Source organism: Rhinichthys klamathensis, unplaced genomic scaffold, assembly GCF_029890125.1.
Source record: "Rhinichthys klamathensis goyatoka isolate OS25496 unplaced genomic scaffold, OSU_Roscu_1.1 h1tg000441l_1, whole genome shotgun sequence".
NCBI classification, from domain to species: domain Eukaryota; kingdom Metazoa; phylum Chordata; class Actinopteri; order Cypriniformes; family Leuciscidae; genus Rhinichthys; species Rhinichthys klamathensis.
In genome coordinates, this window is record NW_026606937.1 from 148,259 (window position 1) to 165,451 (window position 17,193).

Here is a 17,193-nt window from a genome sequence, read left to right on the forward strand (position 1 = left end):
TTATTTATCGCTTTCATATATCGCCCAAATTTTCTTATCGGGCCGATAACGATAACAGTAAAACTGAACATATATCAGCCGATGCCGATATGGTGGCCGATATATCGTGCATCTCCACCAAGTATGAGCAAGAGTAAACCATACTTGCCTGAGCAAAAAGCACTAATGATGAAGGAGGGAAGATGCGAGATGGCTGATGAGGATGTGAGCGAGGTAAAAGAGGATCGGACGGTTATATAGCAAATAACAGACGGGAGAATGTTGGCGATGGATGGCAGGTCTTCATTGGTTACACACCGCACACTGTATTAGATCCATGGGGCCGAATCAGGGTACCAGGGACCGAGAGCTACAGCATTATACACTCAAACACACACTGGCATGTAGTGCAGGAAAATCTTTCTTTTGATCTTATAATCAGGGACAGGGAAAGGCCAAGTATGGCAGGGATTAGCTTTGTCACAGAGATTTCAGTATTAGTGAGCAGAAATGTTCTCTTTGTAACTAAAGGAGGAGGGATCTTATATGGCGGTGTAACACAAACCCTGTGTGTGGCTCTCAAGACTTAACAAAGATCATGAGGCGTAGTGCTGCCGCCATCTAGAGGACATCTGATGTGCGTCCGGCGTAAATGTAAAGCCGGTGAACACATATACTTAAGCATTACAGGATTTTTTTCACACAAATCCATGAATTGCACACACAAAATTCAAAATGCTAAATCTTTGGCTAAATGAAGCACTGCATTCAAAATACCACAAACATCTCAAAAGCAAACACCTTTGCCATAATATTATATTTCTGGATATATCATAAACACACAGTTATTCAAAACCTAAAGCTCTTCTTTCATGAACTCCTGTGAACCTTTCTGGACAAGATTGAAATTAATTGGCAGAGAAATGTTGAAAAATTCACGGTAAACACGAAAGCAAGATTCAAATGAAACTATTAACTATTTACTGTAAGTATTTGTGGTTGTGAATACAGTTTTACCCAGTCCAAAAAACCCATAACTCGACCTTTATAGGCCTATTCTAAAGCCATGATTGGTGTTCAGTAAAGCAATGAGTGTTTGCACATGTGAGGAGTGTGTGTGTGTGTGTGTGTGTGAGGAGTGTGTGTGTGTGTGTGTGTGTGTGTGTGTGTGAGGCTCTGATGATTTACTGTGGCATTTTCATAGGTTGTGTTTGAAAAAGGAAATCATAGAGAATTGTGTGTGTGTGTGTTTTGCAAAAGTGTTTTATGAAATTGAAAACCGAGTCAAAGGGTCGAGAATTAGTGTATGGTTTTGCAGATTTGGTGTGTGTTTCTGGTGTTTGAGTGTCAGGTTTCAGAAATTGTGTGACAAGTAAGGATTTTGTGTCAGCAGTTGAAAAAACTGTAACACACACACACACACACACACACACACACACACACACACACACACACACACACACACACACACACACACACACACACACACACACACACACACACACACACACACACACACACACACACACACACACACATTATGTTGTTGTCCAATATTGTCTGTGTTTTCCAGAGTGGCACAGAAGAAACACTATAGTACAACACATCATCTTCTTCCATCACAGGATCTGTTTATTTATAAACTGGTATAATATAGTACCTTTGTACAAAAATGTAGAAAATGGTACGCAAAAATATCACTTGTAAATAGATGGGATAAATGCTAATATCATAAATCTGTTACTACTTGATGAACTTTTGCCAGCAAAAAAACGTTTGAGTGAACTGTGACAGATATAAAAACACACAGAAATGCAAAAACCACAAAATGTTTTTAAAAAAAAAAAAAAAAAAAAAAAAAGAGGAAACATTCTTTATCACAGCAATATGGAAGCACATGACGGCGTTTCTCGCAAATATCAAGTGTGGCCTCGTCTCAGTGCCAGTCGTCTTTGGTATGCCACAGAAAGTGGAAACACTGGGATTTGTTGAAGGGTTGAGTCCGTACCGCCTCCTCGACAACACTTAAACGATCAAAAACGAGATAGGCACAAGTGTTGAAATAACAGAGGACTTAAAACCAAAAGCTTGACAAACATCAAGTACCTGCACTGTATGTAACTTATTCATACTATATGGAAACTTTATAATAAAAATTCATCACTTCTCCTCAGCTCAGTGCTGTTGTCAGTGCAGTGCATATGCATGCTAGCTTGGGTTATGTAGCGCAGCGCAGACTAACGAGAAACATTACAATAAACACATCTCAGTGCCGTTACCCTTTAACGTATCTGTCTGAAAGCAGACTAGTCAAACAATCAGAAAACAAACACTACAACTTTGAATGAATATTATGATTCAGAGGCACTTGTCTAGACCTAGAGAGATAATTGACAAGTCTTTAAAATACTGTTCTGTAATCTGCCATTATGGCAGTAAGAAATGAGTTTTAAAAATAAACACTTTCTCTTAAGCCCAAAGTATACTTTTTGTGTGTATGCTACGCTATTTGCACAGTGCATATGACGTCAATTTTGTAAACATCATAGCCTGTTTTTACTATCCGCAGCTTGTGTTATTATTTGAATTATTATTTTTTTGCACTACTCAGTTGGTCCACAAGGCGACACTGGCCTGGCCTTTTCACGGTCGAAATATAAATGGACAAACTCCAGAAGACCCAAAACAATAAAGGCTTGCTTGTATGAGGGAGTTTAGTATGGAAGCTTGTTTCCGCCACAGAACAAAACATTTTGAAAGATTGCGACTTTTTTATCTCACAATTGCGAGTTTGCATCTTGCAATTCTGAATTTATTTGCGAGATAGATCAGAATTGCGAGATATAAAGTCAGAATTGCGAGATATAAACTCACAATTACGCGATATAAAGTCAGAATTGCGAGTTATAAAGTCAGAATTGCGAGATATAAATTCAGAATTACGCATTACAAAGTCAGAATTCCTCAGTATCTCACAATTCTGACTTTATAACACACAATTGCGACTTTATAACACACAATTCTGACTTTATATCATGTAATTCTGACTTTATAACTCACAATTCTGACTTTATATCACGTAATTCTGACTTTATATCTCGCAATTCTGACTTTATAACACACAACTGCGACTTTATAACACACAATTGCGACTTTATAACACACAATTCTGACTTTATAACACGTGATTCTGACTTTATATCACGCAATTCTGACTTTATAACACACAATTTCGACTTTATATCACGCAATTCTGACTTTATAACACACAATTTCGACTTTATATCACGCAATTCTGACTTTATAACTCGCAATTCTGACTTTATATCATGTAAATCTTACTTTATAACTCGCAAAGCTTACTTTTTAATCGCGAAATTCTGATAAATGTAAACTCGCAATTGTGAGAAAAAAAGTCTGAATTGTCAGATAGAAAGTCGCAATTACCTTTTTTATTTTTTATTTCTGTGGCGAAAACAAGCTTCCATAGTTTATAGATACACAGAACTCTAGTTTAAAAGAGTACCAAGACGTTTTTTATTGCTCATAACTTCTGGAAAGAAATAGCGCAGAAAAGATGAAACTTTCCGCCTGTGTTCATGCACACTATCAAATGGAGTATACTTTGAAAGGCTATGCATTGTGCTGTACTCATACGCTAGGTGTTACGCTGAAGTATACTTTGGGCTTCATACTGTTTATCCATCCATCCATGTGTCTCAACTGTTTCGTTTTCTCCAACATGTCGTACCTATGAGGAATCAAAGATAAGAGGCCACAATGGTCAAAGGCACTTCAGTCCTGTCTTCACCAATACTTTAAGAGATTGTGCCTACCAGCTTCTTCCTGGACACATTCACTCACTTTGTATTTCAGTCTTCTTATGTGGTGTTCATGTGGCAGTCCAAGTCCAGATATATATCTAAAAGTAAATTTTCTTTGTTTCTATCTTGCCACCATTTACAGTCCAATGCTCATATTTACATTTTAAACAAAGACTTCCATCTTTACAGTCTCACAGTAGTGACTGGAATGCCCCTTGAATAATAGTCATTAGGCGGTAGTGTCAAGCAACAAAACACCATTACGCAAAATCTGTGTGATCCCATATTGGACACCAGCAGAACCATCAGTACTAGGGATGCACGATATATCGGCCACCATATCGGTATCGGCTGATATATGTTCATTTTTAATGTTAGCGTTATCGGCCCGATAAGAAAATTTGACTTGTATATTAAAGCCGATAACTAATGGATTATTTCCATCAGCTGAGACTCTTCAGATGTGCACTGTTCATCATGATGGTTTTGAATTAATTGAAATATGATTAGAATCACTTCAAAAAAGGAAAATACAGGAAAGTGCAACATGTGCAGCGCAAGTCTGTCATATAGGCTACATAAAATTATAATGAGAACATTATAATTGTGTGCTTGAGACATGGCTTTTAATGGTGAGACTTTAGTATTTTGTAATCAGGCTCTCAAAAATTATAAAAAATTTGGATTTAGATATATCGGCCAATATATCGGTTATCGGCTTTCAAATATAAAGAATTTTCGGTTATCGATATCGGCCCAAAATTTCACATCGTGCATCCCTAATCAGTACGTGCCATACGAGCAAGAAAAGGGACGTTCAGAGGAACCTTTAGTGTCGTGAGGGCAATAGTTTCTGAGTCAACATGCTCACTTTGGCCCTGTTATTTGTAGAAACACTTTAAGACAACGTGTTCAAGTACTTGTTCTCCCCAGCTAGGGACGTCAGCATTGAGGTCATGTCCCCGATTGCCATATTAGACAGGCCACTTGGAAGGGTGATGGAGGTTTGGGGTGTGGTGAGACGGGAGGAGGTCTGAGAGGAGCAATGGTGGTGTGGGTTTATTGGACTGTAAGATGAAGGCTCTGGGTCATCGATGATGGAGGTAAAGTCAATCTGAGCGTTCTCCAAGTCCAGGTTTTCTAAGGCGTTGGACATGGGCGCTGGTTCTGAGTAGGCCATTGATGTGGGTTTGGTACTAGGGTCTATCCCAGTCAGGTGTTGCTGCGCCAGGCATGGACCATCTTGAGGCTTCTCAATGTCATGGTGCATGTGTATCTGGCCTGTGTAGTACATGGGGTTGTTGTTATTTGTGAAGTTTTCCGAATGCTGTTGTTGGACTGGTGGGAGGCGCACTCCTCTTCTGGGACTGGCGGTGGAGTGGACCGGGCTGAGGTGAGGTGGGCTTCCCAGGTAAGCTCCACCTGCTTGTTGGGACTGGGAAAGACTGTTCTGGCGACTCAAAGGCTTTCGTCCCTGAGGTGGTCTTGGCACTATATCCGGCCCATAGCACGATCCCTGCATCCCAGCTGTATGCTCCTTAACAGAACCGGGAACTCGATTTTGCGGTGGGCTCATTAAGTTCTGATTCGGATAGCCTTGATAAGCATTACCGGGATAAAGGTTCTGGTTAGGTTGTTGATGCTGTGGACTGTGTTGAATCATTGCCGTTTGTCCTCCCATGTCTATCCCATCAGGCTTCCCAGAGAGACCATCGACTACACTTTGCTCCTGCTGCTGTTCCCATAGGAGAGCCTGCTGGGATTGCACGTAGTTCCTCACCATCATCTCTTTCATTTGATGCATTGGGGTCTGCGACCTGCGGCTTTCTGCAAGTGCAAGATTTATACCTCCTCCACTCGGGAATGATCCCGCTTGGCTTTGCTGCGGAAGACCGGCTTGCGTTCCCATCTGGCCTTGAAGGAAGTCACAGCTTGCATTAGAGGATCTGCCCATGAGGCCTTGGCCTTGCTGTGGATATCCCTGCATGTTTGCATTATGCCGATGCTGGTGTAGAGGTTTGATGTTCTGGCAAGAACTGGATCCTCCCATTGACGGATGGAACTGTTCAGGTTTTACAGTAACTCTTTGATGGCCAGGGTCAGATGTAGGGTCATATACGCCCTGTTGAAGGTAGTGCTGTCCTTGTATGCCTACACCCTGGAACTGCATGCCGGTTTGAGGACTGTGGAGTTGGTTAGTTGATCCCCATGGCCCTGATCCATCACCTTGACTAGGAAAGTGTGGGCCGGATGGGCTAAGCTGACAGGTACTCATACCATACTCAGCTTGCTGTAGAAGATTGTTCGCAATATCAGCTTGACCAATCACTCCAGTTGCACAGATCTCCTCGCGCTGACCCTGGTACGGACCTTGCATTTGAGATTGGAAGACTTGATCCATGCATCCCAAGCCTTCTTGTCCAGGAGACAGTTGACTTGCATTGTGAGGGTGTAGCTGAGTTTGCTGGTAGCCCATGTAAGCTCTGTCTCCACCCGGGATCATGTTGCCTTCGGTTTTCCCGTGAGGTTCCATAGCCATGGCCTCCATCATGACATTTTCAGTGATGCTCGGTGGACGAGGCGAGTACATGTGGCGGCTGAGAGCCGCGTCAGATCCGCAATGATGCAACGCGTTGCGACGACTCATTAGAGACACGTTGCTCAGGCTATTGAAGCGTTGCACTTTGGGTAAACCCTGCGGATCGGCTCCTGAGCGCACTGGATCACTAGCACGTCTCGTGTTGTTTCCGGGTGCCTGATGTGGATAGATCACTCCTGTGCCGTATTCGGCATTAGCACTGTTCCTTCTTATGCCTCCTTGCTGCATAAATGGAGGAAGAGGCTGGCCGTGGCATTCCCTCAAGTATCTACCGGGTTGGTCCATGTTGGGTAGCGGGGTTGGCGGTGGACCGCCTGTTGCTGCCGCGTATTTAGCCTTCAGACTATATTGTTGTGCCGGTGTAAGACTCGGTAGACCTGGCAATCCACCAGCGTTCTGGCATGATCCACTTCTTTGGCTGCTCTGAGGAGACAGTGGGTCACCGGGCACATCGGTTCCCATCACGGATTGGCAGTGACCCACCTGGGACACGTCACTGGAGCGTCGGCTTGACAGGTAGGGCGAGACCATTGACGAACGACGGCTAACTGTGTACGCAGAGCTGAGGCTGCTTGTGCCGCTGCCGCGCCGATCGTTCGGTTGGCAAGACATTCCCATTCCGGTTACTCCACCCAGATCAGGAGCAGAAAGCTCCATTACACGCCGGTTGGAAAGTAAGGGCGAGGGCGCACACATGCCCATCATCTCTCCTGTTGCTGAAAGGAGCAGAGAAGGAAGCAGAGTTAGCATTAGATTACTGAGAAAACCATGAGGCTAGCGATGTATTACTATTACATGTAAACCTTAAAGTCCCCCTGTAGTCAATAATTGTATCCCTTAAAACTCATCTTTGATCACCAAAATGACATATTTAAACATTTTTCCTTGAAAAAAATTTATTTGTGCTTTAAAATAGCTTGACTGACACCCTTGCCTCATTTAGTATACGCGGTTCTATGAATATGCAAATGAGCCCCGCCTCCACTCACTCACTCAGCTCAGAGATCCACTGGTTGACGATCACACGTTGATCTGATTGGTTACAAGGTCGTTTGTGACGTCAGAAACACCAGCGATTTCAAACCGTGTTTTTGAGACTGTCTTTGGTTCACTGCAGTTTTAAGGAGGAAATACTCAGCAATGCTGTCGACTTATGAACTTACACATGGTTTGTGGACTTATGAATTTACACATGGTTTTAAAGCGTATTAAAAACACCACATAGACACATAAACAACATTCAAAAGCTTGATTTTCACCACAGGGGGACTTTAAATGCATATGATGCCAAATGAAAACATGTAAATTTAATTGTAACCTCACAGCACAGTTCTAAGTTCCGATGATCTAGCATAATTAATGTTTTTTTGGGGGGAGTGCAATCCCCAAAAAAGCTCAGATGGGAGTGGAAAGTTCTACGCGCAGCCGGAACATTTCCATAATGACCAACGCAATCTACCAAAAGCAGCGCAAATTACCGTCTGGTTTAAGACATGCTTTTTTGGGTGGTGAATAATGCCGCAAATACCAGTAAATTGACGAGCGTAAACCTTAGTAAATCACCTTGCATGATTCATTTCATTTTACGCCTTAAAGGGAAACTCGTACAAATGCATATTTAATAAGGTCAGCCGCAAAAAATTACCTTGTCCACAGCTTTTTTCAGCACTAATCATACACTGCGTGTCTTTAGTAAATCCTGACAGTCATTTCTTATCGCCAAAAAATAAGAAACTTTCTTTTTTTTATATCCTGGAAATATTGTCAAGTCATATTCATTAATTTTAGTCCGTTTTAATTTTTGCATTCATTTTAGTTGACGAAAATAACATTTTATTTGACTCTTGTGCAGCTGGGTCATTGTGTGCATGTTGTTATATTGTTAATGTTGCGTATTTGACTGATTAATCTAAAATCTGTTTATATTTCGCTGGTTCTGTTAGACTGTCTCACAAATGATGAATTATGTTGAATATCTGTCAGCTGTTAAATTTAACTACACAATTAGATAATACCAGTTTAGCTCAACCAGTGACCAAGCAATGCTTCATGTTGTTCAGTCTGTGTGTAAAAAGAGCATTAGCAATTACAGAAAACACACTGAAGAAAACATGATCCGCTCAAAGTGGAGGAATCATTTTTGGTCCCAAATTTGTAAAATTTTTACCTCTAGTCACTGTATGAAGAATTTTTGGGGTATAATATGTCACAGTTAACTTAATTTTTGCTCTCCTCACTTACATTTATTATATAAACTATTGTGTCCTGCACCCACTAGTAAAATTATATCTGGTGTTTGAATGATTTTTGGTTTGACTGTATACGAGTTAAATAACCTGCGATCAAAAACCGAATGTGCTTGATTTGCCTCGTCTTTTACCTGAGAGAGCCGGTAGTTTGTTTCCTCCGCTCCGCCCAGGTGGGGTTGGCCGGCGAATTTGCTTCAGTTTGTCAATCTTCAGATTCTCCAACCTCTTCAAGGCCTGAACGGACATGCACAGCGACCCCACGCCAGCGCTGGACTCGGACACACCGGTGTTCCCGTTCTCCTCTTGTGTGGTCAGGTCCTCGAGACTGCCCGCTGCGTTCAGGTTCATCTCCACACCGCTGTCGTTGTTGTTGGCGCTCCCTAGTGGAGAACGTTCGCTACTACAGGACGACTGGCCACCGGGGCTTGGCTGAGATTTCTAGAGGACGAGAAAAATTATTCAAGATGTAACTGTAGTTATTATGCACGTGACTATCCATTAGGGCTGCACGATATTGGGGAAAAAATTGCATTGCGATATTTTGTTTTTCTGTGATATATATTGCGCTATAAAAACAATTTGAACAACCAGTTGATTAATAGCTCTATTTGAAAAGAATTAATCATTCTAGGATAATTGGGGTGATTTTGTAGGGGAGTGAATCTGCATAGTAATTAATAAACAATTTACTAGCGTAGATAAATACAATAGAAGACAAATATAATTCAATTTTTAGGTAAATATAACAGTATTCAGGTACAGAAATTCAATACTCAAATGTAAAATAACAGTATTCGCTCTATAAATGAAATATAACCAATATAATTAATTAATTAATACAATTTATCTTTGTTAAAGCTACAAGTAATTTTCTCTTTCTCTTTTGATTAACATTGGTGACACAAACAGCTGAGGGTATATTAGGCTGCTGTCACTTTAAGACGAATGCAGGGACCTAATAGAAATGACACGCATTCGTTTTCTTTCTGTTTACAACACACAACCGACTGTGTTTACGAGGATACTCGCCGAGACGGGCATTTTGACTTTATTTTGCGTGCATGTGTCCGTTTAAGCTCAAAAGAAAGAGCAAAAGAAATGAATTCGGAGTTCACGTGCTGTTTCGACTTAAAACACATGCAAATGATAAACTTTCAGTCTATGATGGTTAAAGTTTGCAATTAATCCGCGAATCACATGCGTTCCGAACCAGTGCTAAAATGATATATCGTTCAGCCCTACTATCCATTAAAGTCAAGTCTCCTTCATTTATACAGCGCTTTTAACAGTATAGATTGTTTCAAAGCAGCTTTACAGTGATAACAGGAGATTACAGTAACAGAGATTGTTTAGGCTTTACAGCAGCTCTAGAATAAAGTTATTGTCCAGATAAAGTTAGTTTTGATTGATTCACTTCCGTTGTAAAGATCATTAGTTATTAACCTAGGGCCGCTAATACGACACCGCTCTAACAGAAAACCCTTAAAGGGGTAGTTCACCTAAAAATAAAAATACTCTCCCTCATGTTGTTCAACCCCGTAAGACTTCGTAACACAAATTTGTATTCGCACAGAAAGTATTCTCGTCGCTTGATAAACTTAAGGTTGAGCCACTGTAGTCACTCGGACTATTTTAACGATGTCTTTAATAACTTTCTGGGCCGGCAAGTTTCAATAACAATAGAAGCCTATGGAGGAGTGATCCAGCTCTCAGATTTAATCAAAAATATCTTAATTTGTGTTCCGAAGATAAACGAAAGTCTTACGGGGTTGAACAACATGAGGGAGAGTCATTACTGACAGAGTTTACATTTTGGGGTGAACTATCCCTTTAATACGCGCTCCGGCCCATTAGAAACAGCATTGGGATCAAGCCTTACCAGTGTGCTTTCTGGAGCGAGTAACTTGCAGTCCTCTCGGCTTCTCTCCTCTTTCTCTATCAGAAGCTCTGAGTTTTGCCCAGCAGGGGTCAGACCTGAGGCACGTGGACCCGTGTCTCCACGGTGCTTTTTAGTGATGTGAGCCTCGGGCCCGTGAACCGTCTTCACATGCTTCCTCAGAGAGCTCGGGTCCGTGTAGCGCTTCGTGCAGCCGGGAATCTTGCAAACGTACGGTTTCTGAAGGCCAGAGAGAGGAGAGCAATCTACAGCTGAAGCCAAACCTTTACAAACCAACACAGCGTGATTATGGAGGACCAGCTCTACCATATTTAAAAATAAAATACAGAAATAAATAAATGCCCCCAAAAATATATAAACAAATAAATGTAGGTAGAAATTAAATTATACAGTGAGACATAAATGTATATATCTCTTAATTAGCTTCTTTATTTATTCACCTTTGTAATAATTACCTTATTTATTTATGTGCATGTTATATTATTTTTGTCTGTTTTATTCTTCCTTTGTATTTTTTTACCCTATTTATTTCTTCAATGCTATTTATTTCTGCCTGTCGTTTTTACATTTCTGTATGCATTTCTGCCTCATTATGCAAATGAGGATGGGCTGTGTCTTAAGGGGTCAATTTCTGCCCATTGGTTGGTTAGCATTTAATTAGGGGCAATTAATTGTATGCTTATTTATTTATTGAGCATTATTTATTTCTGTATTTATTTTTAAATATGGTAGAGCTGGTCCTCTATACGTGATAGTTTAAACTTTACACTACTACTTAATACAGGTGAAAAAAGTTAATTTATTTCAGTAATTCAACTTAAAAGGTGAAACTAATATATTATATAGACTCATTACATGCAAAGTGAGATATTTCAAGCCTTTATTTGTTATAATGTTTGAGATGATGAAAATCCCAAATTCAGAATTCAAATATTGTGAAAAGGTTTTCATAAGCTGTAAGCCATAATTACGGAAGCGTATTGCATTCACTTGAGGGAAAAAAATCGACCCTGTTTTTCTGAATTAACGAGTTAATTATCTCAGAATTACGAGATAATTTTTTATGGGAAAAAGTTTTTGCTCTGTTTTTCTGAATTAATTACTTAATTAACTCAAAATTAGAAGTAACTCATTATGTCACGGTGGGTAAATCCTATGTCTCATTCATGTCTCGTGTTTCTGTTGTTACATGTGTGTGTGTGCTGATTAGAGGGGCGTGGCTGCTCATCAGAGCTCATTCAGTAATCACTCATCATCTATCATCCCGGTCTATTTAATCTCACCCATTTCTCATCTCCATTGTCAGATCGTTGTTTGTGATGTCCGGTGTTTGATCCCTCTACGTTCCAGTATCTTTCGTTGTTCCTGTCTGTTCCCTGTGGATGTTCTGGATTCGTCTTGTTGATCGTCACCTCACTTCACCTGCACTGTATCCATCTGACCATCGAGTCCCTGCGCCACTTACCTGCCTGTCTGTGGATCGTGTACTGAGTTTTCTACCTTGCCTGTCTGTGGACTGTGTTCTGAGTTTTCCAATAAATATTGTTACTTGCAATTGCTTCCGTAGTTCTTACGTTACAGAACGATCTGACCAGAAATGGAAGCAGCGAGTGACAATCCTGAGACGTTGGAGGATTTCGTCAATAACAGCAGACGGCGGATGGAGAATCAAGAGAGAAATATCAACGACACCGCTCGTGCTGTTCAGGCGTTAGTGGCGCAGGTGTCCGGGCTCACCCAGCAAGTCCAACAGCTGCGTATTCCCGCTGCGCCGGTCCCACCGCCGATTCCCCAAATACCACCAGTGGACCCCTCCCAGTCGGAACCACGATTACCAGCCCCAGAGACATACTCAGGTGAACCCAATTTTTGTCGAGCTTTCCTAACTAGATGCTCCATGCATTTCTCTCTCCAGCCCAGAACCTTCCGGGAGGAAAGAACTAAAGTGGCTTTCGTGCTAACGCTGCTGACTGGGAGAGCGGCACTATGGGGAACGGCGGTGTGGGAAAACCAGGAAGACTGCTGCACCTCGTTCCAAGCGCTCTCCGACGAAATGAAACGGGTCTTCGACCGTGCCTTGGGAGGCAGAGAAGCGGCCAGATTGCTGGCCGAGTTACGTCAAGGACATCGATCCGTGTCGGACTACTCGATCGAGTTTCGGACCCTGGCGGCGGAGAGCCAATGGAACGAGGAGGCGCAGTGGGATATGTTCCTGCATGGGTTGGCTGACCGCGTCCAAAAGGAGATTTATGCCATGGACTTACCACCGAAACTCAACGATTTAATCGCGCTAGCACTGAGAGTGGACGCCAGACTGTCTCGTGTGGAGCGAAGAGGACCCAACTACCGTTCTTCGGCGGAATCGGAGGGTCACCGTGCTGGAGGTGGGGACGCGGTCAGCCCCGTCTACGATCCCGAGCCCATGCAGGTAGGTCGAGCCCGGCTTTCCCGGGAGGAGAGGGAAAGGCGGAGATCCCAGGGCCTTTGCTTGTACTGTGGAGGAGCGGGACACTTTGCCTACAACTGCCCGTTAAAAGGCCCAGCCCGGTAGTAAGTATGAGGCTACTATCGGGTGGGATCTCCGCCGAGAAGACCTCATCGACATCGACTCTCCTTCTGGTTAGACTCCGATGGTCCAACCACCGTCACGATTGTCATGCACTTCTGGACTCGGGCGCCGAGGGTAACTTCATGGATCACAACTTTGCACTCAAGCACCAAGTTCCCCTCAAACCACTCACCCATCAGATTGCAGTGCACGCCCTCAACGGTCAGAAACTCCCCACCATATCTCTGGTTACTGAAGATATCATCCTCACCACATCAGGCAATCACTCAGAAACCATCTCATTCTACATCCTGGACACTCAGCTTGCACCCATAGTTCTTGGTCACCCATGGCTCACTCGTCACAATCCCAAAATAGACTGGCAACTCAAATCCGTAGCGGCTTGGAGCAGCTTTTGTCATAAGTCCTGTCTTGTCTCTGCTTGTCCGTCTGTTTCTGTTCATGTGTTACAGGAGGAGACAGTGGATTTATCTAACGTGCCCACGGAGTATCGGGATCTGAAGGAGGTGTTCAGTAAGTCTCGGGCTGATTCTCTCCCTCCACATCGTCCCTATGACTGTGCTATAGAATTATTGCCAGGTACGTCTCCGCCTAAGGGCAAATTATATTCACTCTCTGTCCCAGAGAGAGAGGTCATGGAGAAATACATTTCTGATTCTCTAGCAACAGGGTTCATCCGCCCTTCCTCTTCTCCTGCGGGGGCGGGGTTCTTTTTTGTGGGGAAGAAGGATGGATCGTTGCGACCTTGTATTGATTACCGGGGGCTGAACAACCTCACGGTAAAGAATACATATCCTTTGCCATTGATGTCTTCAGCTTTCGAGAGGTTGCAAGGAGCATCCGTCTTCACGAAATTGGATTTAAGAAATGCTTATCATTTGGTCCGCATTAGGGAGGGGGATGAATGGAAGACCGCATTTAACACCCCTAGGGGGCACTTTGAATATTTGGTCATGCCTTTCGGCTTGTCCAATAGCCCAGCGGTCTTCCGAGCACTTGTCAATGACGTGTTGCGAGACATGATCGATCAATTCATATATGTCTACCTGGATGATATATTTATTTTTTCATCGTCTCTCCAGGAACACGTGCAACACGTACGACAGGTGCTTCAGAGGTTGTTAGAGAATGGGCTTTTTGTCAAGGCGGAGAAATGCGTGTTTCATGCACAGTCTGTTCCTTTCCTAGGTCACATCATCTCGGTTGAGGGAATGCGCATGGATCCTGACAAGGTTAAGGCTGTGGTAAATTGGCCAAGTCCTGATTCCCGTAAGGCCCTACTGAGGTTTCTGGGGTTCGCCAATTTTTACCGGCGTTTTATTCGCAATTTCAGCCGACTAGCCGCGCCTCTGACTGCCTTGACCTCCCCCAGAACGACGTTCAGGTGGTCAGACGCAGCAGAAGCTGCGTTTGCCAAACTGAAGAGCTGCTTCGTTTCAGCTCCCATCCTGATAACCCCTGATCCATCACGTCAGTTCGTGGTGGAGGTCGATGCGTCAGAGGTGGGGGTAGGTGCAGTGTTATCCCAGCGCTCTCCTTCAGACGACAAGATGCACCCTTGCGCGTTTTTTTCCCATCGTTTGTCCCCTGCCGAAAGCAATTATGACATTGGCAACAGAGAGTTGTTGGCAGTCAAGTTAGCATTGGAAGAGTAGCGCCACTGGTTAGAAGGGTCGGGGGTACCTTTTATCGTCTGGACCGATCACAAGAATTTGGAATACATTCGTACGGCTAAAAGACTCAATTCCAGGCAGGCTCGGTGGGCTCTTTTTTTCGGACGTTTTGACTTTACTCTCTCGTACCGCCCGGGTTCCAAAAACATCAAACCCGATTCTTTATCGCGCATTTTTGACCGTTCCGATCGCCCGTCTACTCCCGAGTGCATTTTACCTGAGAATCTATTCATCTCTACACTCACATGGGAGGTCGAATCGAAGGTCAAGAAGGCCTTAGAAGGGGTAACGCCTCCGACTCGTTGCCCACCGAACCGGTTGTTTGTGCCGGAGAGTTTGCGGTCCAGCGTTATTCAGTGGGGTCACTGTTCCAATGTGGCTTGTCACCCAGGAGTCAATCGTACTATGTTTTTAGTCAAGCAACGATTCTGGTGGCCTCTCATGGCTTGTGATGTTCGCAGTTTTGTATTGGCTTGCTCAGTTTGTGCCACAGGTAAAACTTCCAATCGATCTCCGGACGGGTTACTCCAACCGCTGCCGGTGCCTTCGAGACCCTGGTCCCATATCGCACTAGATTTTATTACCGCCCTCCCACCCTCCCAGGGTCACACGGTAGTTTTGACCGTGGTGGATCGGTTCTCGAAGGCGGCCCATTTCATTCCCTTGCCCAAATTACCCTCAGCCAAGGAGACAGCGGTCATTGTCGTTGACCACGTCTTTCGGATTCATGGCCTCCCGACAGACGTGGTTTCTGACAGAGGACCCCAATTTGTATCCAAATTTTGGAGAGAGTTTTGTAAACTTCTGGGGGCGACTGTGAGTCTGTCCTCTGGGTTCCATCCCCAGAGCAATGGTCAAACTGAGCGAGCCAACCAGGATTTGGAACGAACGTTGCGATGTTTAGTGTCCAAGAATCCTTCCTCGTGGAGTCAGCAACTTTCTATGGTGGAGTACGCCCACAATACGTTGCCAGTGTCATCCACGGGCCTATCACCATTTGAGTGTAGTGTAGGTTACCAGCCACCAATTTTTCCTAGTCTGGAATCCGAAGTCGCGGTCCCCTCCGCCCACGCCTTCGTCCAGAGGTGTCATCGCACTTGGACGAGAGCCCGTGAGACTCTACTCCAAGTGGGGGCGCGCACCAAGGCCAAAGCCGATCGCCACCGGCGGAAGCCTCCCGTATACGTCGTCGGTTCTAAAGTGTGGCTTTCTACCAAGGATATTCCTCTCCGTTCCGTTTCGAATAAACTTGCACCTAAATTCATTGGCCCGTTTGCTGTCACCAAGATCATTAGCCCGGTGACAGTCCGCCTGAATCTTTCTCCAGTGTACAGGAGAATCCATCCCGTCTTTCATGTTTCCAAAATTAAGCCCGTCTTTTATGCTCGCATTAATCCGCCAGTCCCGGTTCCCCCCCCGCCGCGCCTCGTAGATGGGGAATCCACATATTCGGTTAATCGTATTCTGGACTCGAGACGGAGGGAACGCGGATTACAGTACTTGGTGGACTGGGAAGGTTACGGTCCGGAGGAGAGAAGTTGGGTGCCAGCTAGAGACATTCTGGATCACTCCCTTATCGATGATTACAATCGGGAGTCTGGGAGGGAGTCTGGGAACGCTAAGGGAGACTAAGGGAGTCTGGGAACGCCAGGAGGCGTTCCTAGGGAAGGGGGTACTGTCACGGTGGGTAAATCCTATGTCTCATTCATGTCTCGTGTTTCTGTTGTTACATGTGTGTGTGTGCTGATTAGAGGGGCGTGGCTGCTCATCAGAGCTCATTCAGTAATCACTCATCACCAGCTGCAGTCTATCATCCCAGTCTATTTAATCTCACCCATTTCTCATCTCCATTGTCAGATCGTTGTTTGTGATGTCCGGTGTTTGATCCCTCTTCGTTCCAGCATCCTTCGTTGTTCCTGTCTGTTCCCTGTGGATGTTCTGGATTTGTCTTGTTGATCGTCACCTCACTTCACCTGCACTGTATCCATCTGACCATCGAGTCCCTGCGCCACTTACCTGCCTGTCTGTGGATCGTGTACTGAGTTTTCTACCTTGCCTGTCTGTGGACTGTGTTCTGAGTTTTCCAATAAATATTGTTACTTGCAATTGCTTCCGTAGTTCTTACGTTACACATTAATTCATAAAAACAGAGTGGAAAAATGTTTTTCAAGAAAAATTGATCTCATAATTCTGAGATAATTAACTTGTTAATTCAGAAAAACAGAGCAAAAAATATGAAAAAATATCTCGTAATTCTGAGGTAATTAACTCGTTAATTCAGAAAAACAGAGCAAAAAATATGAAAAAATATCTCGTAATTCTGAGATAATTAACTCGTTAATTCAGAAAAACAGTCGATTTTTTTTCCTCAAGTGAATGCAATACGCTTCCATACATAATCAT

General features: G+C 43.6%; 1 protein-coding gene across 3 annotated transcripts in view; it reads right to left on the bottom strand.

The window, feature by feature from the left end:
* Nucleotides 1-4,060: 4,060 nt before the first annotated feature.
* gli1 (GLI family zinc finger 1) overlaps nucleotides 4,061-17,193 on the bottom strand; it is a 29,605-nt gene continuing 16,472 nt past the window's right edge. For all 3 annotated transcript variants that reach the window (XM_056236222.1, XM_056236225.1, XM_056236224.1), the window contains 3 exons: nucleotides 10,531-10,767; nucleotides 8,783-9,089; nucleotides 4,061-7,118 (listed from right to left, as the gene is read on the bottom strand). In XM_056236222.1, coding sequence (XP_056092197.1) covers nucleotides 4,702-7,118; nucleotides 8,783-9,089; nucleotides 10,531-10,767 — 2,961 coding nt within the window. In that variant the 3' untranslated portion in view covers nucleotides 4,061-4,701. The remainder of the gene's footprint in view (nucleotides 7,119-8,782; nucleotides 9,090-10,530; nucleotides 10,768-17,193) is intronic.